General features: G+C 45.0%; 1 protein-coding gene across 1 annotated transcript in view; it reads right to left on the bottom strand.

The window, feature by feature from the left end:
* Positions 1-24,256, bottom strand: part of LOC145358992 (vasoactive intestinal polypeptide receptor-like) — a 292,201-nt gene that overhangs the window by 102,305 nt on the left and 165,640 nt on the right. The window contains exon 6 of the mRNA XM_080213349.1: positions 496-598. Coding sequence (XP_080069475.1) covers positions 496-598 — 103 coding nt within the window. The remainder of the gene's footprint in view (positions 1-495; positions 599-24,256) is intronic.

The raw sequence follows: 24,256 nt of genomic DNA, 5'->3' as shown, positions 1-24,256 counted from the left end.
TGGAAGTAATAAATTGTCCCTAAATTAGTTTCCCTCAATGTGGATTGCCATAAAACAATAGACAAGGGTCATGGGTGGAGGGGGGACTGGTAATGTTAAAATGGCGGTGCGGGCTCGTTGGGCCGAAGGGCCTGTTTCCCGGGCTGATTTTGTTCTTTGTTCTTTATGTGTGAATGTTCACAGAGTCACAGAATCCCTCCAGTGCAGAAGGAGGCCATTTGGCCCATCAAGTCTGCACTGACCACAATCCCACTCAGGCCCTATTCCTGTAACCCCACATATTTATCCTCCTAATCCCCGTGACACTAAGGAGCAATTTATCATGGCCAATCCACCTATCTCACACATACTTTGGTTCCTCTAAGGAGATAATATGATCTGGAACACCCCTTGCCACACTATAGAACCAACATTCTTCATCAAAGTGGGAGAGGTTGGGGGAACATCACCCCACTGTCCACCAAGTTCTTCCAGGAGCTCCTATGATTTACTCACCAGACTCCCAGCCTGGGTGGAAAGTTGATGAGTCGGACAGGCACATCTCCTCGGCCAGCTGGATCTCCAACAGCACATCACAGTCTGGGTGGATCATCAACGCCTGAAGGAAAGAATTTGATAAAATATCTCATTAGGAAGGCCAGCTTTTAAATATTGGACTCATGCTAAATGATTAATCTGACAGAGGCTGTCTTAGTGAGCAGCTGAATGCATGTTCCTGTAGTAATCGGAAAGTGCACTCGGTCATTGTAGAACATCCCTTTGTAATAGAACTGCTTTACATTACTCCCTTGACTTGTCCAGCACAGAACATGATAAAGTTGGTGGGCTGCACAGACATGGGAGAAACGTGTTGCTAAGTCGTTAAAATGTGAGACGCAGAACGGCTTGAATCCCTAAGGCAGCAATTTTCTTGAATGTATTCAGGGCACTTCTCTGGAACAATATGTTCTTGTTACAATAAGACAGGCAATATCAGCTTCAATGATGAGTAATGAGCTAGAATTAGTCAACAATCTAACAGTAGGTGAACACTTAGCTAGCGGTGACATAATTGAATTCAATAGTTGACTGAGAGGAAGAAGCTGAGTTTAATTTTATGAAGCTGATTTCAGAAGGGACAAAAGTTCACCACAGTAAACTATAGGTAAAAGTACAGAAGAATAATTGGAAGTGTCCAAAAGTAATAAATAAAAAAAACTCACATTGCATGCAAGAGTTATTCTTGCATAATTAAATAACCTTGGTCAACCTCAGAAATGAGATCGAGGATGAAGTTAGCAAATTAATTTATATGCTGTGAAGAGTCGTGTTGGTCCCACATACTGGGCAAGGAATGAAGAACAGCAAAGGGACATGGAGAAAATGGAAAGAGTTGCACAAAGCTAATACATAAAAACATGCAAAGGATATTTAGAACAAAAGTTTTTACAATTAGATTAAGAGAAAGAGGATTGCTTAAGATAATGTATGTCCCTTTAAGACAGATGCATGTAATATCATGTATGTAGATATCATTTTAAGAGCCTATGTCATGTGATTAACTGTTTCCGACATTACAATAGTGTTTGAAGGTGGTGGACACTGTTTGATCTGTTTTGGGGTGGGGTGGGGGAGCATCTGCGTGAGCTGGTTACGTGTTTTTGTTTGGTTCTTAAAAAACAATCTTCAAAACCACACTGTGTCCTTTGAGCAAGGTATCAACCCAACAAATTGCCAATGAATATGATTCAAAGTAGATATAACAAATTGGAGGATGTAGAAGCTTCAGACCCAGTGCCAATCCATCAATATTTTCCACCATTTCCAACAAATTACAGTGATAATGAAGACTGGGATAGTTTTATTGAACTGTGAAGGTCATCTCAATGTGAAAGCCTTGAAGGTGGAGGCAATATTGCAGGTAATGGTTATTCTACAGAATTTAATAGGAGCACACTGCTATGAAGTAATGAGAAATCTGATTTCAGTGGACAAACACAGCATGTGGTACGGTGAAGAAACCTATCAGTGGCAGAAACAAGATCGGAGATCTGGGGGAGATTAATCTGTCCCCAGGTTTAGCCTATCAACAATTCTGTCATGCAGTTAAATGGCAATGACACCAGGTCAAACTGGATGAGAGTCTGTGAGATTGTTTCATTAATGTTTTACAGGATGAATCCATGGAATGTCTAAGTACAGGCCCAAGGTTGAGGTTTCAAGAGGCACTGGTCTAGCACTCGCAAGTGAACTAACAGCGGGCAGGGGTCCGGGGGGGGGTGGGGACAGGGGTGATGAGAATTATAGTAAGAAGTCTGATAACACCAGGTTAAAGTCCAACCAATTTATTTGATAGTAAACTCACTAGCTTTCGAGGTTACCCCCTTCGTCAGGTGAATGGAGAGTTCTGGCCTCAGACAGAGCATATAACAGCACAGAAAGTTTACAGATTACTGATTAGAATGAGAATCTTTACACCTAACCTGCTGTTCAAGTCTTAAAGATGCTGACAATGTGAGTGGAAGGTGCACTGATCACAGGTTAAACAGATGTGTATTGTCTCCAGACAAAGTGAGTGAGGTTTTGCAAACCCAGGCAAGTCACGGGGGTTACAGATAGTGCGACATGAACCCAAGTTCCCTGTTGAGACCGTCCTCATGTGTGCGGAACTTGGCTATCAGTCTCTGCTCAGCGACTCTGCGCTGTCGCGTGTGGTGAAGGCCACCTTGGAGAATGCTTACCCGAAGGTAATGAGGATTATACCAGCAGAGACAGGAGTTGAGCTCAGAGAGGAAGGATGAGACACCATGGTAAATACCGTAAATGGAAAGTCAGAGAAATATGTGGAACAAAGAGAGCAGTGACAAACAAAATGATGCTTTTGATGTGAAAGGTGCATTAAATCAGCTTCCTGCAGACGATGCTCAAAAACTGAACACATTGAGAGGAAATTACTGAAGACCAAATAAAGATTCAGAGGCGTGAAAGAAACACACAGGTATTCAGGGGCAAAGACAGAAGAAACAAAGACACAAAAGAAAGGACATTTCTACATTGGATAAAAAGGAGTGAGAATGATGAATATTATGTACAAGTTGTATGACACTGCAAATTTTAGCAAATGGGCAGCTCCAGTAGAGATAGAGGATATTGTGTTTTTATAATAATAAAACCACACGTAAGAGATTGAGTAAACACATTGTGGGTTCGTTCATTTATTTAGACTAGGCACATGAGAATAGTTATATAAAAGTTGAAAGAGTGAAGACATTGGTGTTCTGCTCACAGGTTGTTCGTCCATCGTCATTGATGAGGACCTCAACACCATTAGTCATTTTGAGGCTGGTTGCAGTGTGTCTGAAGATCAGGGCCAATTCAGGCACAGAATGTCCTGGTACATATTGGACAGACTTGTGTAGACACTGTAGTTGTTGCGCTGGTGGCTCTGGACTTGCGCAGCTCGCGCTTAAGTTGTGCGTCAGCATTGCATCTTGCTTCATGAGCTTGACAGCCCTTGTGGATGAGGCAGTGCCAGGTAGGGTGGTTTTGTGCCAGCGTTTCCCAGGTGGTTGTGTCAATGTCAAGTGATTTCAGGGGGGTGTCTTTGTGATGTTTCTTCTGCCCTCCATGTGAGCGTCTTCCAGCAGAGAGTTCCCCAAAAAGGAGCTGCTTGGGTATGCGCTTGTCTGACATACGGATGACACGACCTGCCCACCGGGTCTGAGCTCTCATCAGCAGTGTGTGGACTGATGGTAGACTTGCTGTAGAGAGAGCTTCAGTGTCTGGTACTTTGTTTTGCCATCGGATGTGTAATATTCTGCGAAGACAAGTCATATGGAAATGATTGCACTGTCTTGCGTGCCTTCGATACACAGTCCACATTTCACAGGCATACAGCAGGGTAGTGAGTACCGCGGCGCTGTAGACCTTCAGTTTTGTTGCTGGGCTGATTCCTCGATGTTCCCATACAGTGGAGCGCAGTCTACCGAAAACAGAATTTGCCTTTGCTATTCTGCAGTTAACTTCTGTATCAGTAGTCACTGCTTGGAAGAGGTTGCTGCCAAGATAAGTGAACTGGTCCACTGCCTGTAGTTTCTGCCCTTCGATTATGATTATGGGTTCATGAGGAGCAGGCTGGTGCATGACTTTGATCTTTTTAATGTTGATGGTGAGTCCAAAATTGTCACAAGCCGTGGAAAATTTGTCCATACTGACTTGTGTCTCTGGCTCTGAGCCAGGATACAGGGCGCAGTCATCGGCAAAGAGGAAATCTCTCAGAACAGTCTCCTTCACTTTGGTAATAGCTTGAAGTCTCCTCAGGTTGAAGAGCTTCCCACCCACTCTGTACTTGAGGCTGATTCCAGCAACACTGTCCTGGAAGGCATCATTCAGCATGGCAGTAAACATCATGCTGAACCTCTTGTAGAGGTGTCCGATGGAAGCATCTTTAAGTTCCTGAGGAATAGATCCCTGCTTCCAAAGGGACTGGAACTCGGTGAGCTTCTCGATAAGTACAGGACCAGCAGCTTTGTAGATCTCTGCGGGTTGGCATCTGCCCCTGGGGCTTTGCCACTGGATAGCTGGCTGACAGCTTTCGTGACTTTGGCTACTACCGGTGGGTCATCCATGGTGCTGTTGGTATCGACCTGGGGAATCCTGTCTATTGCCTCATCGTTAATAGATGACGGTCAGTTGAGGACGGCTTCAAAGTGTTCAGCCCATCTCTGCAGGATCTGAGCCCTCTCTGTAATGAGAGTTGTACCATCTGTACTCAGGAGGGGGGAGCTCCCGAGAGACTGAGGTCCGTAGAGAGTGTTGAGGGCTTCATAGAACCGTTTTAAGTTGTTTCTGTCAGTGTATCCCTGTATTTCATCTGCCTTGGCGCTCAGTCAGACATCCTGCATTTTACACAGTTTATTCTGGACTGTCCTGCGAGCACTGGGAAAAGCATTTTTCTTGGCAGCTGAAGATGGGTCGTTCTGACAGGCCCGATGGAGATGGTGCTTTTCAACAAGTAGAGTCTGTATCTCCTCATCATTCTCATCGAACCGGTCCTGCTGCTTGTGGGTGGAGGGCCCGAGCATCTTCAGCACAGATGTATGGACAGCATCCCAGAAGTGTTCCCAGTCATTCTCAGAGCTGCCTGCGAGGTGTAGGTCAGCAAGCTTGATTTCTAAGTCTTCAGCCAGTGCTGAAGCTATGCTAGGGTTCTTCAGCTTAGCCGCATTAATTCTTTTTGTAACCTTGCTTCCTTGTGGTCGCCTCTTGGGTCTGATGTGGAGCCTCATTTTGGAGACAATGAGCCTGTGATCTGTCCAGCAGTCAGCACCACACATGACCTTGGTCACTCTGACATCCTGCCCGTCTTTTCTCCTGACAGTGACACAGTCAATAAGATGCGAATGCTTAGAGCGGGGGTGCATCCAGGAGGTCTTGTTACGGGTAGGCAGATGGAAGGTTGTGTTGGTGATGAGGAGGTTGTGTGCTGCACAGGTCTTCATTAAGAGTAGGCCGTTACTGTTAGACTTGTCCATTCCATGCCTCCCCATGACTCCCTGCCAGATTGCAGAGTCACACCCTATTCTTGCATTGAAATCGTTGAGCAAGATCAGCTTGTTGGTACTGCATCACAGGTAAAAACAAAACTAAGATTGGATCATGTGACATACTTCCTTCGAGTGATGTCATGCTGCTATGATGTGAAGGCACATAACAACATCCCCTTTTCATTTTAAAGATACTTCCCCCATCCCACTCCCTTCTAAAGTATAACTATTTACAATACTTGTTCATGTTTAGTTACCATAACTGATAAATCTATGAGTCTGTGATGTGTACAGGCTCTGCCTCGCCCAGATCTTGCAATAGTAAGCTTGCCTTTTTCTTTAATTGCTCATAGTGAACTATGTGATTGTCATTCTTGGATATTGTTTCATGTTTGCGTTTGATGATCTGGAATGGATATGATTTGTCCTCAGTTATGCCTCAGAATCTACAACTACCTCTGGCAGCTTGTTCCAGACACTCACCACACTCTGTGTGAAAGAAATTGCCCCTCTGGACACTTTTGTATCTCTTCCCTCTGACTGTAAACCTATGCCCTCTAGGTTTAGACTCCCCTATCTTTGGGAAAAGATATTGACTATCTAGCTGATCTGTGCCCCTCATTATTTTATAGATCTCTATAAGATCACCCCTCAGCCTCCTACGCTCCAGAGAAAAAAGTCCCAGTCTATCCCAGCCTCTCCTTATAACTCAAACCATCAAGTCCCGGTAGCATCCTAGTAAATCTTTTCTGCACTCTTTCTAGTTTAATAATATCCTTTCTATAATACGGTGACCAGAACAGTACACAGTATTCCAAGTGTGGCCTTACCAATGCCTTGTACAACTTCAACAAGACGTCCCAACTCCTGTATTCAATGTTCTGACCGATGAAGTAGAGATGCTGGTGTTGGACTGGAGTAAACACAGTAAGAAGTCTCACAACACCAGGTTGGAGTCCAACCAGTTTATTTGATAGTAAACCCACAAGCTTTGGGAAACGGTGTTCCTTCGTCAGGGCTGTGGAAGGGCGTATGCCCTTCTCTGATCAGAACCTTCCACACACCTAGAACATAGAACATAGAGAAACTACAGCACAAACAGGCCCTTCGGCCCACAAGTTGCGCCAATCATATCCCTACCTACCAGGCCTATCTATAACTCTCAATCCCACTAAATCCCATGTACTCATCCAAAGTCTCTTAAAATACCCTAGCGAGTTTGCCTCTACCACCACCGACGACAGCCAGTTCCACTCACTCACCACCCTCTGAATGAAAAACTTACCCCTGACATCTCCTCTGTACCTGCTCCCCAGCACCTTAAACCTGTGTCCTCTAATAGCAACCATTTCAGCCCTGGGAAATAGCCTCCGAGAATCCACCCTATCTATTCCTCTCAACATTTTATAAACCTCTATCAGGTCGCCTCTCAACCTTCGTCTCTCCAGGGAGAAGAGTCCCAGCTCCCTCAACCTATCCTCATAAGGCATGCCTCCCAATCCAGGCAACATCCTTGCAAACCTGATGAAGGAACACTGAACACAGAACAAAGAACAAAGAACAACACAGCACGGGAAACAGGCCCTTCGGCCCAACGAGCCCGCTCCGCCATTTCAACATTATGAGTGCCCTCCTCTATCGATGATCTTTGTCTACACCTATTGGGGAAGATTGAGGGAAGACTAATTTAGGGACAATTTGTTAACACCAATCAGCCTAAGAGCACGTTTTTGGGGTGTGGGAGGAAACCGGAGCACCCAGAGAAAACCCACGCAAGCACGGGGAGAATATGCAAACTCCCACAGACACCGGCCCAAATCCATGTATCTGCACAGCAAGCAGTGATAGTCACTGAGCTGTCATGTTGCCCATCAGGTGGTCCAGTTTAAGCGTACACTAACGACGTGAAGCACTAGGCAACTCTCGAAGCAACATCCAAGAGCAGCCCTCGCACGACCCACCGCGTGTATGCCCCTCGTTGGACAACAAGGTGGACCGAATCTCCTGTGAAGTAAAAGATGAGACATCAATAAAACATGCAAAACTTATACAGACATTCATGGAATCCCCAGAAGCTCAGAAGTAAGACAAGTGAGCCATGAAATATTTTGGAAGGTCTGTAGGAATCAATTGATTCCCAGGGACGTCCCAAAGCTCTTGATCTTTACTTAGAAAAGTCTCCTGTATCCCTCCATCTCTAGTTTGCTCATGTGCCTATCTAAGTAAACCTTAAACAACTCCAGCGTGCCTGCCTCCACCACTGTACTTGGCAGTGCATTCCAGACCCCCACGACCCTCTGTGTGAAAAACCTCCCTCTAACCTCTGAATTACACCTCACCACCCCCCCCACCCTGAGCCCGTGGCCCTTTGTAATTTTTGTATCCAACCTAGGAAAAAGCTTACCACAGTTCACTCTATAATTCATAATCTTATACACCTCTGTTTCTGAAAGCTTGTGGGTTTACTGTCAAATAAACTGTTAGGACACTAACCTGGTGTTGTGAGGCTTCTTACTGACCAATGAAACCAAGCATGCCGAATGCCTTCTTTACCACTCTGTCCACCTGTGACTCCACTTTCAAGGATCTATGAACCTGTACCCCTAGATCTCTTTGTTCTGTAACTTTCCCCAACGCCATTAACTGAGTAAGTCCTGTCCTGGTTCAATTTACCAAAACACATCACCTCGCATTTATCTAAATTAAACTCCATCTGCCATTCGTCAGCCCACTGGCCCAATTGATTGCAATCCCATTGCAATTGGAGATAAAATTCTTCACTGTCAACAATGCCACCAATCTTGGTACCATCTGCAAACTTACTCACCATGCCCTCTGTATTCTCATCCAAATCATTAATATAAATGACAAATAATAAATAATAAATGACATATCATGAGGTGATAGGAATGTTTTCTGAGGTGATCATGTCTGTGAGGCCTGACTGATTCCAGGGATTTTTACTATTCTGAGGCCGCAGCGTGCCTGAAATGACTGGCCTTTAGTTTCCTTGATGTAGAACATCTATGAGGATTGATTGTATTTGCCCTGCGGATCTATGGATCCTGCTCATGGAACTGGTGAACTGAGAGTCTCGCAGCGTAGGTGTTGCCATGGCTTCCACATTTGTGGATTTACATATTTTAGAATTCTCAGGGGTGGAAAGGTAACACTTTCCCTGGGCTGATCAATAATGAATAATTACCTCCATCCTTCAGACACACCATCTGAATCTTAGCAAACACTTGGACAGTTTGATAGTGTTCATCTTTTCCACAAGTTTGATAGTGTGGAACAAGTGTTATGGTCCCTGTCTCATCATGCACATCATTGTTATTTTCTGGTTAGTCAATCACTTTGTGCACATGTTCCTGATGTGATATTGGTCATTCTTGATGTTTGACGATATCCATTGTGTTTGGGTCAGTATTTGTCTTTGTCGGTGTATCAGCCTCTAGTGCTCTGTCGCTGCCAATGGCCATTTCTGCCACATGTTTTGTGGAAGTGCTGGGAAGCTGGACATTTCCTTGATCCATATGGAAGCCACACAGTCCACATATCTTGCTGGATTTTGGGTGTTCCACTAAGTGTGTCAACAGTTGGGGTTATTCAAGACCTGTAGGATTTGTCAACTTGGGGATCACCTTGCACTTGCATCCATCCTTGAGTAGCCCTTGAATACTGTATGTTTTGGGCTTGTTCAGCAGATCTTACTGGAATTCCTTGAATGGACTGGATACAACCACCAACTCAACAATTCTGTCTAACTCCCTGTTCAAAAGATTGCCTTTTCTCTGTATCCACTGATTCTGTAAGCTGTTGTCAAAATGTCATGAACTCTTGCCGATGAATACAGATGTTTAACCTGATTCTGCACCAGTTTTCCAACACAATCCATATCCTTTTGGGAACCTTTAGCTCTTCTCAGAGGCTATTTCCCAGGGCTGAAATGGTCGCTACAAGAGGACACAGGTTTAAGGTGCAGGGAAGCAAGTACAGAGGAGATATTAGGGGTAAGTTTTTCACTCAGAGGGTGGTGAGTGAATGGAATCGGCTGCCGTCGGTGGTGGTGGAGGCGAACTCGCTGGGGTCTTTTAAAAGACTTCTGGATGAGTATATGGGATCTAATGGGATTGGGGGTTATAGATAGGTCTATGGCTTAGTAGGTATAGAAGTGATTGGCACAACTAGTGGGCCGAAGGGCCTGTTTGTGCTGTAGTGTTCTATGTTCTTCAGTTAATCCTGGCATGTTTAGCCATTTATTTCCAATTGTTTGTCAAATTTGTATGTCAAAACCATAGGGCGGCACAGTAGCACAGTGGTTAGCACTGCTGTTTCACAGCTCTAGGTTCAATTCCTGACTCGGGTCACTGTCTGTGTGGAGTTTGCACATTCTCCTCGTTTCATAGCGAGGGGGATTGAATATAAAAGTAGGGAGGTATAGGGCTGTATAGGGCATTAGTGAGGCCGCAGCTGGAGTACTGTGTGCAGTTTTGGGCGCCGCACCTGCGCAAAGATATTTTGGCCTTGGAGGGAGTGCAGAGGAGGTTTACTAGGCTGATACCGGAGTTGAGGGGGTTGAGCTATGAGGAGAGGCTGAATAAACTAGGCTTGTACTCGTTAGAGTTTAGAAGAATGAGGGGAGATCTCATTGAGATGTATAAGATGATGAATGGGATGGATAGGATAGAGGTGGAGAGACTCTTCCCGCTCAGAAAGGACAGTAGGACTAGGGGGCACAGCCTCAAGATAAAGGGGGGGCGGTTTAGAACGGAGTTGAGGAGGAACTTCTTCACTGAAAGGGTGGTGAATCTCTGGAATTCTCTGCCCGTTGAAGTGGTGGAGGCTGCCTCGCTAAATATTTTTAAGACGCGGGTTGATGGGTTTTTGATAAGAGAGGGGATTAAGGGTTATGGGGAGAGGGCGGGAAAGTGGAACTGAGCCACGACAGATCAGCCATGATCTTATTGAATGGCGGGGCAGGCTCGAAGGGCTAGATGGCCTACTCCTGCTCCTATTTCTTATGTTCTTATGTTCTTGTGTCTGTGTGGGTTTCCTCCGGGTGCTCCGGTTTCCTCCCACAGTCTAAAGATGTGTGGGTTAGGTTGATTGGCCATGCTAATGTGCATAGGCTAGAGGGATTAGTGGGTAAATGTGCAGGGATGTGGGGTGGGGTGGGGTGGCAATGTGGTTGATGCAGACTTGATGGGCCAAAGGGCCTCTTCCTGCACTGTAGGGTTTTATGATTCTATAGCTCTGTTTACATTGTGTATTTGGATAGTAGGTCAGCCTCACCCCAGTTGATACTGGGCACTTTTGCATTCTGACAATTTCCCTTCTCCAATAATATTTGGGATGAGTGTTGCTGTAGCTGCTTTAGTGAACATTTCCAAAACCACCAATTATAATCACAACTTCCCCAGTCCGATCTTTATGATAGGTTGTTTTTTTATGTTTGACTTTCCCTCACTATCAACCACATCCTCTTCACTTGTCTTTCCCAACCAAGCTTGTCTGGTGCTGCTCTATCACTCACTGAACTGAAAGGCTGTGCACTGAAATCTCAGCACGAGGGAACTGGCTGCTTACCAGCTGTATCTCAACACAATGTTCAAAGTTTCTCTGTACAGTCAGCACACTGTGATTCCAACACTCTCCGTGCTGGAACTCCACTGCTGTCTGACTGGAGTATCCAGGATTGTTTCACCCCATGTAGCACGATCTAAGGCTGTTTGCCTTGCTGTACCTATACCTACAGCCAAGCTATTTGTCCATTGCTGAGCACCATGTTGTGCTGGCACTAACCATTTGTGAGGGATTGGGTAAACGGGTGATGGGTTCACTTATTCAGACCAGCCACATGAGACAGTTTGTACAAAAGTATAAACGTTAGAGCTGTGTTCACTGGCAGAAGTGAAATTAGGTGATGTCAAGTTGCTGCCCCTTAAAATTATAACAGACGGAAAGGCTGTTGCAGGAAGCTGTTATCATTGTGTGTCTTAGCTTGGGGTCCTAGGTCAGGATCCATAGAGACTGTTAGAGATAAGGCTGTTGACAAACTGTACCATTTATTAATCATTCTTTAACTGTATGCAGCACAAGATTTAGCACATGGTTTCTTTCAGGACCATCCCTGGGTATGCCCTGCTGGCATGGGACTGACCATGTAGACTGTCTATTTATATTTAACCCTTTACACTACACAGTGTAACAATGGCACCTTTTGTCTTCCATGAAACCCACTTGGTTCATTTAACATTGCAGACAGGTCATTGGACACTTTTATAGGGAAAAGTATCAAACTCACTGGAAAGATGGAGGTTCCACATACTAACTTGCAAGGTGAGGTGAGTTTGGACATTACAGAGCGTATATAGCGGACGGAGATCAGTTGGAAGTGAGAGTTTCTTGGCAGGTCAGTAGCTCAGAGTAATGAAAGTAGTGAGCATGTGTTGGAGAAACAGTGACAATTGTTGGACAGAAAGTTTAGTAAGATCTTGCGTGCCGAGATTGTGGGGAGCAGGGTGGTGTGTGGGGCGGGGAGGGGGTGGGGGGTTTCCACTCAAAACCAAGTCACACCAAATTCCTTCTGCAATGACAGGGAAAGTAGAACAGGAGCTGGATCATCTCCATTTGTATGATGCTTTGACATTTTTGCCGTTAATTCTGTTTTTCTCTACGCGAGTATTGTGCTTTTTCCACCACTTTGTTTTTATTTCAGTTATCTCCAGTTTGCTTCTATTTCAGTTTTACTTCTAACTCGTGTACAGATGGAAAAGCTGGACAGGACTTTGGTTAGACCACACCTGGAACTCACACAGTCTGCTCAGCACATTACAAAAATTATACAGGTGCTGGAGAGCACGCAAAACAAAATCACAAGAATGATGTCGAGGATAGTTGGGACACACAACACAGAAAAAGCCCTTTGGCCCATCATGTCTGTACCAGTCACCCTCAAACTACCTAAATATTCTAATCCTATTCCCCAGTACTTGGTCCATGGCCTTGTAGGCCTTGGCATCGCAGTGGATATCTAAATATTCCTTCAATGTTGTGAGGGTCTCTGCCTCCACCACCCTTTCAGGCAGTGAGTTCCAGACTCCCATTACCCGCTGGATGAAAAGGTTTTTCCTCACACCCCCTCTAACCCTCCTGCCTCTTACCTTCAATCTATGCCCCTTGGTCACTGCTCCCTCAACAAGGGGAAGCGTTTCTCCCTGTTTACGATATCTATGCCCCTCATAATTTTATATATCCCAATCTTGCCTCCCCTCAGTCTCCTCCGCTCCAAGGAGAAACAACCCTGATTTATCCAATCTTTCTTCAAAACTAAAACTGTCCAGTACAGGCAAAAAGGAACAAGTATTCTTTTAAAAAATAGTAACAAAAAAAATCCTCTGCATCTTTTCGAATGCTATCACATCTTTCCTAAAATGTGGGTTCTGGAGCTGGACACAATACTCCAGATGTGGTCCAACTGGCATTTCCTATAATTCCAGCATCGACACCAGAGCTCTTCAGTTCTATGCCTCATCTAATAAACTCTCACTGGAACAATGGAGGTCGAGGGGCGACCTGATAGAAGTCTACAAGATTACGAGAGGCATGGATGAAGCTTTTTCTCAGGGTGGAAGAGTCAATTACGAGGGGGTGTAGGTTTAAAGTGCGAGGGGCAAGGTTTAGAAGAGATGTACAAGGCAAGTTTTTTCCACAGACAGTCTGGGTGCAGGAACTCATTGCCGGGAGGTAGTGGAAGCAGACACGGTAGTGACTTTTAAGGGGCTTCTGACAAATACATGAATAGGATGGGAATAGAGGGATATGGTCCCCGGAAGGGTAGGGGGTTGTAGGCAAGTCGAGCAGTTGGTGCAGGCTTGGAGGGCCGAAGGGCCTGTTCCAGAGCTGTAATTTTCTTTGTTTTTTGTTGTTCTAAAGGCAAGTGTACCAGATTCCTTCTGAACTACTTTATCAATTGTCCTGCTACCTTAACAGACCTGTGTACAGGCACACCAAGGTCCTTCGGATTCTTGGATATAGGATCCTGCTGTTCATCATGTATTCCCTTGCCTTGTTTTTGCTGCTCAAGTAAATTACCTCAATTATCCAGATTCAATTCCATTTGCCACTGATCAGCCCATGTGATCAGCCTGTCTATATTCTTCTATAATCTAAGGCTAACGTCCTCATTATTTAAGACCCTGACAATTTTCACATCACCTGTGAACTTACTGATGAACCCTCCTGCGTTCAAGTCCAAATCATTGATATAAACCACAAACAGCAATGGTGCTGACACTGATCCCTGTGGGACTCCGCTGGACATAGTCTTCCAGTCTGACAAAAACCTCTTGACCATCATCCTCTGCTTCCTGCCACCCAGCTAACTCTGGATTCAATTTGTCCAATTTCCTTCAATCTCATATCTGCCAGTCTCCCAGATGGAAATTTGTCAAAAGCCTTGCTAAAGTCCAAAAAGATTACCTTCATCGACACACCTACTCACCTCTTCAGAATATTCAATCAGGTTGGTCAGATACGACCTGAATAAAACCATGCTGACTGTTGTTGATTAGTCCCTGCCTCTCCAAATGCAAATTAATTCTGTTCCTCAGAATTACTTCCAGTAGTTTCCCCTCTGCCGAGGTTAGACTGACTGGCCTGTAATTTCCTGGTTTATCACCTTCCTCTCTTCTTGAATAATGGTCCCACATTGGCTGTCCTTCAGCACCTCTCCTGTGGCCAGAGAGGAATTGAAAATTATTGCCAGTGCCTCTGCTCGTTTCTCCTTTGCTTCACTCCACAGTCTGAGATACATTTCATCCGGCCCTGGAGACTTATCTACGTTAAGCTTGCCAGACCATGCATAACCTCCTCTCTATATTAATTTCTTTAATTGTATCATTGTCCTTAGTTGTTATAACCACAAAGTCTCTCTCACTCCTGAACACTGACATAAAATATTCATTTAAAACCCTACCTACATCCTTCTGCTCCACATACATGTTACCACTGTGGCCCCTGTCTACCCTTAACGCACTTGTAAAACAATTTAGGATTTTCCTTTATTCTACCAGCCAGTATCCTTTCACATCCCCTCTTTGCTCTCCTACTTGCCTTTTTAAGTTTCTTCTTACACATTCTGTACTCCTCTGGGCCTTCTGCTGTTTTGAGCCTGTGATGTCTCCATAAGCCTCCTTCTTCTTTTCATCCAAAGTTATATATCCCTCGATATCCAGTGTTCACTGGATTTGTACATCAGCCCCACTCTTTTTCTTTATTGGAACAAGTTGGCCCTGTACTCTCCATATTTCCTTCTTGAATACTTCCCACTGTTCTATCACAGGTTTACCCAAAATGCCTGTTCCCAGTCGACTCTGGCCAAATCACATCTGATCTTATTAAAAAACCACCCTTACCCCAGTTTAGAAGTTTGATTTCTGGACCATCTTTGTCCTTTTACATAACAGTCGTAAATCAAAAATGGGCAGACTAGATGGATTGGCAATGCTAAATTCCCCTAAGATGTGAAGCTTAGGAAGATGAGCAGAATAAATGTGTGGGGTTACAGGGATAGAGTGGGAAAGTGGGTCTGGGTAAGATACTTTGTCAGAAAGCCAGTGCATTATGAATGGACTTCATATAGGATTGGTGTACAGAAAATATTTTTGCTCGTGTGTGAATCCATAGCTAGGACCACAAATATAATGTTGTGACGAGGGGCCATGGGCCCCATGGTGAGGGGAGAGAGGTATAACATGGATATTAGAGGGAGGTTTTTCACACAGAGTGTAGTGGGGGTATGGAATGCTCTGCCAAGTAAGGTGGTGGAGGCAAACACACTAGAGTCATTTAAGAGTAACTTAGACAGGCACATGACTGAGTTGGAGATGGGTGGATATAGGAGAACCTTTTAAATATGGGTCATTAGCATTGGGGCGTCCCTGGTAATGTAAATGGATATGGTATGATAATAATGTTTTTCTCTTTTAATTCACGGGTTTTAAGTCGGTCCACCTTGTTGTCCAATGAGGGGCACACACGCGATGGGTCGTACTGGGGCTGCTCTTGAATGTTCGAGATTGGCCTAGTACTTCATGTCGTTAGTGTGTGCTTAAACTGGACCAGATACTGGGCAAGACGACAGCTCAGTGACTATCACTGATTGCTGTGCAGACACATGGATTTGGGCCGGTGTCTGTGGGAGTTTGCGCATTCTCCCCGTGCTTGCGTGGGTTTTCTCCGGGTGCTCCGGTTTCCTCCCACACCCCAAAGATGTGCTCTTAGGCTGACTGGAAGTAATAAATTGTCCCTAAATTAGTTTCCCTCAATGTGGATGGCCATAAAACAATAGATAAGGGTCATGGGTGGAGGGGTGGACTGGTGGTGTTAAAATGGCGGCGCGGGCTCGTTGGGCCGAAGGGCCTGTTTCCCGGGCTGTTTTTGTTCTTTGTTCTTTGACCAATAAATCCAGTAAAGAATTTGGGGAAAAACGGTGATAGTGGAATTTGCTGCAACCGGGAGTGGTGGAAGAAAGTAACATGGATGCTTTTAGTGGGAAGTTAGATAAGTAGATGAGGTAGAAAGGAATAGGAGTATATGCTGATTGGATGGTGATCAGGTAGAAGAGGAGATCTGCTGCACAAACACTGGTACGGGCCAATTGAATCTAATCGTACCTACAGAGCTGAAATGAGCTCTGAGATCAATTTGAGGGGAGATAAAAACAAAGAACAAAGAAAATTACAGCACAGGGACAGGCCCTTCGGCCCTCCAAGCCTGCACTGACCATGCTGCCCCGACTGAACTAAAACTTATGCCTCCGGGGACCATATCCCTCCATTCCCAACTCATTCAGGTACTTGTCAAGATGCCCCTTAAAACTCACTACCGTATCCGCTTCCACTCCCTCCCCCGGCAACGAGTTCCAGGCACCCACCACCCTCTGTGTAAAAAATCTGCCTCGTACATCTCCTTTAAACCTTGCCCCTCGCACCTTAAATCCATCCCGCCTAGTAATTGACTCTTCCACCCTGGGGAAAAAGCTTCTGACTATCCACTCTGTCCATGCCTCTCATAATCTTGTAGACTTTTATCAGGTCTCCCCTCAACTTCCATCACCCCAGTGCGAACAAACCAAGTTTCTCCAACCTCTCCTCATAGCTAATGCCCTCCATACCAGGCAACATCCTGGTAAATCTTTTCTGTAACCCTCTCCAAAGCCTCCACATCCTTCTGGTAGTGTGGTGACCAGAATTGAACACTATATTCCAAGTGCAGCCTAACTAAGGTTCTATAAAGCTGCAACATGACTTGCCAATTTTTAAACTCAATACCCCAGATGATGAAGGCAAGCATGCCGTATGCCTTCTTGACTCCCTTCTCCACCTGCATTGCTGCTTTCAGTGACCTGTGTACCTGTATACCCAGATCCCTCTGCCTATCAATACTCTTAAGGGTTCTGCCATTTACTGTATATTTCCCATCTGTATTATATCTTCCAAAATGCATTATCCCACATTTGTTCAGATCAAACTCCATCCGCATCTCTCCGTCCAAGTCTCCTACTGATCTATATCCTGCTGTATCCCCTGATGGTCCTCATCACTATCCGCAAATCCACCAACCTTTGTGTCGTCCACAAACTTACAAATCAAACCAGTTACATTTTCCTGCAAATCATTTATATATTACAAACAGCAAAGGTCCCGGCACTGATCCCTGAGGAACTCCACTTGTCACAGCCCTCCATTCAGAAACACACCCTTCCACTGCTACCCTCTGTCTTCTTTGACTGAGCCAATTTTGTATCCACCTTGCCAGCTCACCTCTGATCCCATGTGACTTCACCTTCTGCACCAATCTGCCATGACGGACCTTGTCAAAGGTCTTACTGAAGTCCATGTAGACAACATCCACTGCCCTACCCTCATCAACCATCTTCGTCACTTCCTCAAAAAATTCAATCAAGTTCATGAGACACGGCCTCCCCTTCACAAAACCATGTTGCCTCTCACTAATACGTCCACTTATTTCTAAGTGGGAATAAATCCTGTCTTGAAGAATCCTCTCCAATAATTTCCCTACCACTGATGTAAGTCTCACCAGCCTGTAATTACCTGGATTATTCTTGCTACCCTTCTTAAACAAAGGAACAACATTGGCTATTCTCCCATCTTCTAGGACCTCTCCAGTGAGGATACAGAGATTTCCTCCTTTGCCTCTCTCAGTATTCTGGGGTATATCCTATCAGGCCCTGGAGACTTGTCTATTCTAATGTTTCTCAAGAACCCCAATACCTCCTCCTTTTTGATCTCAACATGACTCAAACCATCTACACACCCTTCCCCAGACCCATCATCAGCAAGTCCTTCTCTTTGGTGAATACTGACGCAAAGTATTTATTTAATACCTCACCCATTTCCTCTGGCTCCACACATAGACTCCCTCCCTTGTCCTCAAGTGGGCCAATCCTCTCCCTGGCTTCCTTCTTGCTCTTTATATATGTGTAGAAAGCCTTGGATGTTCCTTATTCCTGCCGGTCAATGCTTTTTCATGACCTGTTTTGGCTCTTCTTACTCCTTGTCTGACGTGCTACCTCAGAGTGTTCCGAATTTTTATTTAACCTTGCAGCTGCATTATGATTTCCAATAACTCCAATGATGGGATTTGATTGGGTCACAGTTAACACACGTTGCAAGTGTAGGTTTTCCGTTAAGAAATCAGGATAATTCAAAATGGCATCGCTGGTATTACCGAGGACAAGCTCTACGTGTCTTTTAGCACAACTTTAAAATGACGGCAATGGCTTGGGGGGAAGAGGAAGCTGCAAAATAGCTAAGGGTTGGGTTGTGACAAAGAGTCAGTCAAACAGCATTAAACTCCTGCCTTCATTTAGAATACAGGTTGTGTTTTGTTGTACTCTGAACATGAAAGGCACGAGGGGGGTCGGCGAGCTTGAGCTCGGGTTAGCAACAAATCTTCAACCGAGGTTTCTGCCTGACTAATTTTTAGAAGAAATATTTCACAGGTTGGCTTCCCTGGGACTTTAAGAAGGTTGTATCTCACCCTGTAGGCTGCCAGCCCTGCTGTATTTAAGCTCCTTCCACAGGGATTCACTGGAGACATTTTAATGTCTGCCCTCTTTCTGCAGCATTGTGGGAAAGTGTCTCAGTCCCTTGCTTCACAGGTGGGGTATTTTTCAGGGCAGCAGTTTGTCGCTGGTGTTCTGGGATTGTATTTTCTGGCCTTTCTAGCCAGCAGGATCTTCCTGAAGGCAATGCTGCCTTACCCAATGGCAGGGCAGACAAGCCACACAAAATCCCATAGACAGTGGCAGGACTGGAAAATCCCCCTGGCAGCCAGCGGTGAGCCACTGGAAACACTGCCATGGGGGTGCTGGAAAATCTTACCCAGTTTTTTGATTTCTTCAGTCAGTTTCCAGAGGATGTGAATTTTGATCTCCAGTTGTCTGCATGATGGAATTTTATCACCCTGCCCACCACGGGAATCGGGACAGGCAACGGGACCTGGGGTGGGATTTTACAGTTTCAGGATGAGCAAGACCATAAAATCCCACCCATTATTCCTGTTGAGTTGTTATTATCTGTGGTATGTGTCTTTAGTCATTAAGAAGCACTCTTATAGAAGTTAATTTTAATGTAAATATGTACTGTAAGTGTTAAGAGTTATGGACAGTCCCAGGTTAATGCTGAATATATTGTATCATTCTACTTTGGATTACTTGTCCAGTGACATTACCCAGGCTAATCCCCCAGGAACACAAGTTCAAATCCCAAGAAGGCAGCTGATGGAATTTGAATTCAATTAACAAACGCAGTATTAAAACATAGCCTGAGTAATGGTGACGATGAAACCATTGTCGATTGTTGTAAAAACCCATCCATTGATGAATTCAGATTCCCATTCCCATTCAGGTTCATTAATATCCTTTAGGGAAGGAAATCTGCCACCGTTACCTGGTCTGACCAATATGTAATTCCAGACCCACAGCAACGTGTCCTCTGAGATGATCCAACAAGTCACTCAATTCAAGGGCAATTAGAACATAAGAAATAGGAGCAGGAGTAGGCCATCTAGCCCTTCGAGCCTGCCCCGCCATTCAATAAGATCATGGCTGATCTGTCGTGGCTCAGTTCCACATTCCCGCCCTCTCCCCATAACCCTTAATCCCCTCGCTTATCAAAAACCCATCAACCCGCGTCTTAAAAATATTTAGCGAGGCAGCCTCCACCACTTCAACGGGCAGAGAATTCCAGAGATTCACCACCCTTTGAGTGAAGATGTTCCTCCTCAACTCCGTTCTAAACCGCCCCCCCTTTATCTTGAGGCTGTGCCCCCTAGTCCTACTGTCCTTTCTGAGCGGGAAGAGTCTTTCCACCTCTATCCTATCCATCCCATTCATCATCTTATACGTCTCAATGAGATCCCCCCTCATTCTTCTAAACTCTAACGAGTACAAGCCTAATTTATTCAGCCTCTCCTCATAGCTCAACCCCCTCAACTCCGGTATCAGCCTAGTAAACCTCCTCTGCACTCCCTCCAAGGCCAAAATATCCTTGCGTAAGTACGGCGCCCAAAACTGCACACAGTACTCCAGCTGCGGCCTCACCAATGCCCTATACAGCTGCAGCAAGACCTCCCTACTTTTATATTCAATCCCCCTCGCTATGAAGGCCAGCATCCCATTCGCCTTCCTGACCACCTGCTGCACCTGCAAGCTGGGTTTTTGCGACTCATGCACAAGGACCCCGAGGTCCCTCTGCACCGTCGCCTGCTGCAGTTTTTCATTACATAAGTAATAATCCTTCCTACCATTCTTCCTACCAAAGTGGACCACCTCACACTTGCCAACATTAAATTCCATTTGCCATTTCCTGGCCCATTCGCCCAGCCTATCTAGATCTTTCTGCAGACTCTCCACACCCTCCGCACAATTTGCCGTTCCCCCAATCTTGGTGTCAACAAACGCTGGCCTGGTCAGCGAGGCCCATGTGAAAGGATAAAGAAAAGAACACTTATCTCAGACCGATGTTCTTTAACAGGAAGCAAAGGGGTTCTGGTTGGATTCTTCGTCTCTGCAATCCATGTGCAGTCCCCTATCCTGGTCACATCCATGATTTCCCATGAATGCCCACAGTTAATTAGTGTGAGAAACAACAAGAGGTGTCTTTAAGTTCATTTATTGATTTTTTAAAAATGTTTTGGTTCTAACAGATTCTTGTGAACGTGTCACGTAGCCCTGGCTCAACTGAGAGCAGTCTGGTTTATTACTGTTCAGATGTAATTTATTTCCGTATTTCGTGTGATGTGCACCTCATTGTTGGCTGAATGTGTTAAGTACATATTTTGTGAATTTAATAATAGGTACCAGTGGGCAGTGTGGAGAGGTCAGAACTGGGGCTTTAAGTTTCCATAACAACAGATTTTGTAATCAGAGGACGAGACTGATGGGACAGAACAGAAACAGCAGGAACCGAGTAACGTATTGTTACAACAGTATTTAGTGCTGTTAGGGGTACATGTCGCAGCAATCTGTCTCTAATCCACTGTTAGTTAGCAGAACTGAAAGTTCCAGGAGTAAGAGACAAATTGTACTGAGGGGGTCAGAGGTCATGCCAAAACCAGGACAAGTTCCATTTGAAGTCTGCCTATGAGGAGAGATTGGACAGGCTAGGCCTGTACTGGTTGGAGTTTCGGAGAGTAAGGGGCTACAAGATTCTGGATTTTCTTGATGGGATGGATAGAAATCATAGAAACCCTACAGTGCAGAAAGAAGCCATTTGGCCCATTGAGTCTGCACCGACCACAATCCCACCCAGGCCTTAACCCCATATCCCTACGCAATTTACCCGCTAATCCCCACATCCCTGGATACGAAGGGGCAATTTTACCATGGCCAATCAACCTAACCCACACATCTTTGGACTGCGGGAGGAAACCCACGCAGACACAAGAAGAATATGCAAACTCCGCACAGACAAGCCGGGAATCGAACCCAGGTCCTTGGAGCTGTGAAGCTGTGTTGACCACTGTGCTACTGTGCTGTTCCAGATATTGGAAAGAATGTTTCCTCTAGGAGAAGAATCTAGAATGAGAGGTCACTGAAAAGGGGTCGCTCCTTTGAGAGCCTCATGAACATTTGCAATCTCTTTTGCAAAAGGCGGTGGGAGAAGAGTCTTCAAATATATTAAAGGCAGAGTTGGGTAGATTCTTAATAGCAAGGGAGGTGAAAGGTTATTGAGCTAGGAAGGAACGTGGAGTTGAGGTTTGCAATTGAAAGAGCAATGGTCTCACTGGATGGCAAAGCAGGCTTGAGGTTCTATTTTGTGTTTGTATTATCGACCGCTCTGTTAATATCTTTTCTGCAGCCGTCCCTCACGTGCAATTACTTTTTAAGCTCCGTTCGTAAGGGGAGTGTGCATCCTGTTCCTCAGGGGCACAATGGTGATAGCTTTGGACAGATGGATGTCAATGGATGTTATCTATATGGACTGCCAGAAGCTATTTGATAAAGTCCCTCACCGGAGATTGTTAATTCTGATGGCATTGAAGGCAAATTATTGATCTGCTAATTCAATTTGCTGAGGGATATTGGGCAGGTGTTATTTTCAGGACATGACTAGTGTTGTCCTCAAGGGCCTGTGTTAGGGCATTGATTATTCACTTAGACGGCAGGACAGAAAGCCACATTTCTCAACTTTGCCAATAAGACAAAGTCGATGCTGTAAGGAGTGTAGATGGAAGCATAAAATTACAAAAGGATATTAGCAGATAAAGAGAATGGACAACTTTGTGGCAGAGCTGGATCATCCATTTTGGACCAAGAAAGGGTAGAACAGGGTGGCAGCACAGAGGGACATGATTGGAGGGAATGACCCCTGAGAGCTCTCAGCATCAGCGCCAGACCCCATGAAGTCCCACGGCGTCAGGTCAAACATGGGCATGGAACCCTCTTGCTGATTACCACAACCCCCCAGCTGATAAAGCAATGCTCCTCCACTTGGAACCATGCAAAGGTCTGTTGACCTTGGGCGGGATTTTCCAGTTTAGCCGCACTCGCCGTGTCGATAAACAGAAGTTTAGATTACTGACAGTTTCTGATAATCCATCATGAAAAGGTGAACCTGTGATATTTCCATAGTTTGATGTTTTGTCTGTTCCGAGACTGCCTGCCAGTGTGATTTTCCGCTCTATTATAACGTCCCTGTAAACTACTGCTGTCTCTGTTTGCGGCTATATCTAAGATTTGCAATTTTAACATGTCTGTAGGGAAATATATTCAGCTGCTTTTTCATGTCTTGAATGAAAGAGTTCATAGTTGAACACAGTCTTCAATGCCCAGGATTACTCACATACATTTCACAATACAAGCTGTGCACTGAGTTCTCATTCTGCATTATTAATCTCTTAAAGCATTGCAGAAAACTACTTGTAAATCTGGATTTCTTTCAACCCAAACCCATGTGGCAGCTTACTGTGTAGAATTCACCTTGCCCTACATTGCAACAGTAATGATGTTTTGGAACATCCTGCAGTTGTGAAAGGTGCTATATAAATGCAAGGTTTTTTGTCAGCAGTGGGGCAATTCACCATGACACTGGCTTTAAGAGTGACTTTTTGTCACCAATTTCTGATCTTTGTAAATGGTGCCATTAAAACAGGTGGCACGGTAGCACAGTGGGTTAGCACTGCTGCTTCACAGCTCCAGGGTCCTGGGTTCGATCCCTGGCTCGGATCACTGTCTGTGTGGAGATTGCACATTCTCCCCGTGTCTGTGTGGGTTTCCTCCGGGTGTTCTGGTTTCCTCCCACAGTCCAAAGATGTGTGGGTTAGGTTGATTGGCCATGCTAAGAAATTGCCCCTTAGTGTCCTGGGATGTGTAGGTTAGAGGGATTAGTGGGTATAATATATGGGGGTAGGGCCTGGGTGGGATTGTGGTCGGTGCAGACTCGATGGGCCGAAGGGCCTCTTTCTGTGCTGTAGGGTTCGATGAAAAGGATGGTACGGTAGTTTATGAAAACCTACTTCTTAAAAAAGTCAGGACAACAGCAACTCCTTATATTTATATAGCACCTTAAATGTAGTAAGACGGTTACAATATAAGTGGCAGTTAGGGATGGACAATAGAACATAGAACATTACAGCGCAGAACAGGCCCTTCGGCCCACGATGTTGCGCCGACCAGTTAAAAAAACAATGACCCTCTAACCTAAACCAATCCCTTTTCGTCCATAAACCTATCCACGGATCTCTTAAACGCCCCCAAACTAGGCGCATTTACAACTGCAGCAGGCAGGGCATTCCAATCCCTCACCACCCTCTGGGTAAAGAACCTACCCCTGACATCCGTCCTATAACTACCCCCCCCTTAATTTAAAGCCATAATAGATCTGGCCTAGCCAGTAACACAGAATAAATAAAAAGATTGTGTAGAATGATCATTTGGACCTCTCCACAGATACTGCTGCACCTGATGAGTTGAATCCACATTTTCTTTTTTTATTATAAAATAAGAAACTTTGGCTCCGGGCTATAAGGAGATTTTCACTCTAAACTTGATCAAAGATATAGATTTTAAGGATCCTCTCTGTGTGGAGAGGTATCGAGCTGCAGGGAGATCTGGGGAGGGAGTTCCAGTACTTGGGTCAGTGACAATCAAAGGCACACACGTGACAGGCAGAATTTCACTTGTGCAGGATCACTTCTCG

The sequence above is a fragment of the Carcharhinus amblyrhynchos genome, chromosome 27 (genome assembly GCF_965287045.1).
Source record: "Carcharhinus amblyrhynchos chromosome 27, sCarAmb.v2.hapA, whole genome shotgun sequence".
NCBI lineage: Eukaryota > Metazoa > Chordata > Chondrichthyes > Carcharhiniformes > Carcharhinidae > Carcharhinus > Carcharhinus amblyrhynchos.
The sequence above is the reverse complement of the archived record's forward strand: the minus strand, read 5'-3'. Positions and strand labels throughout refer to the sequence as shown.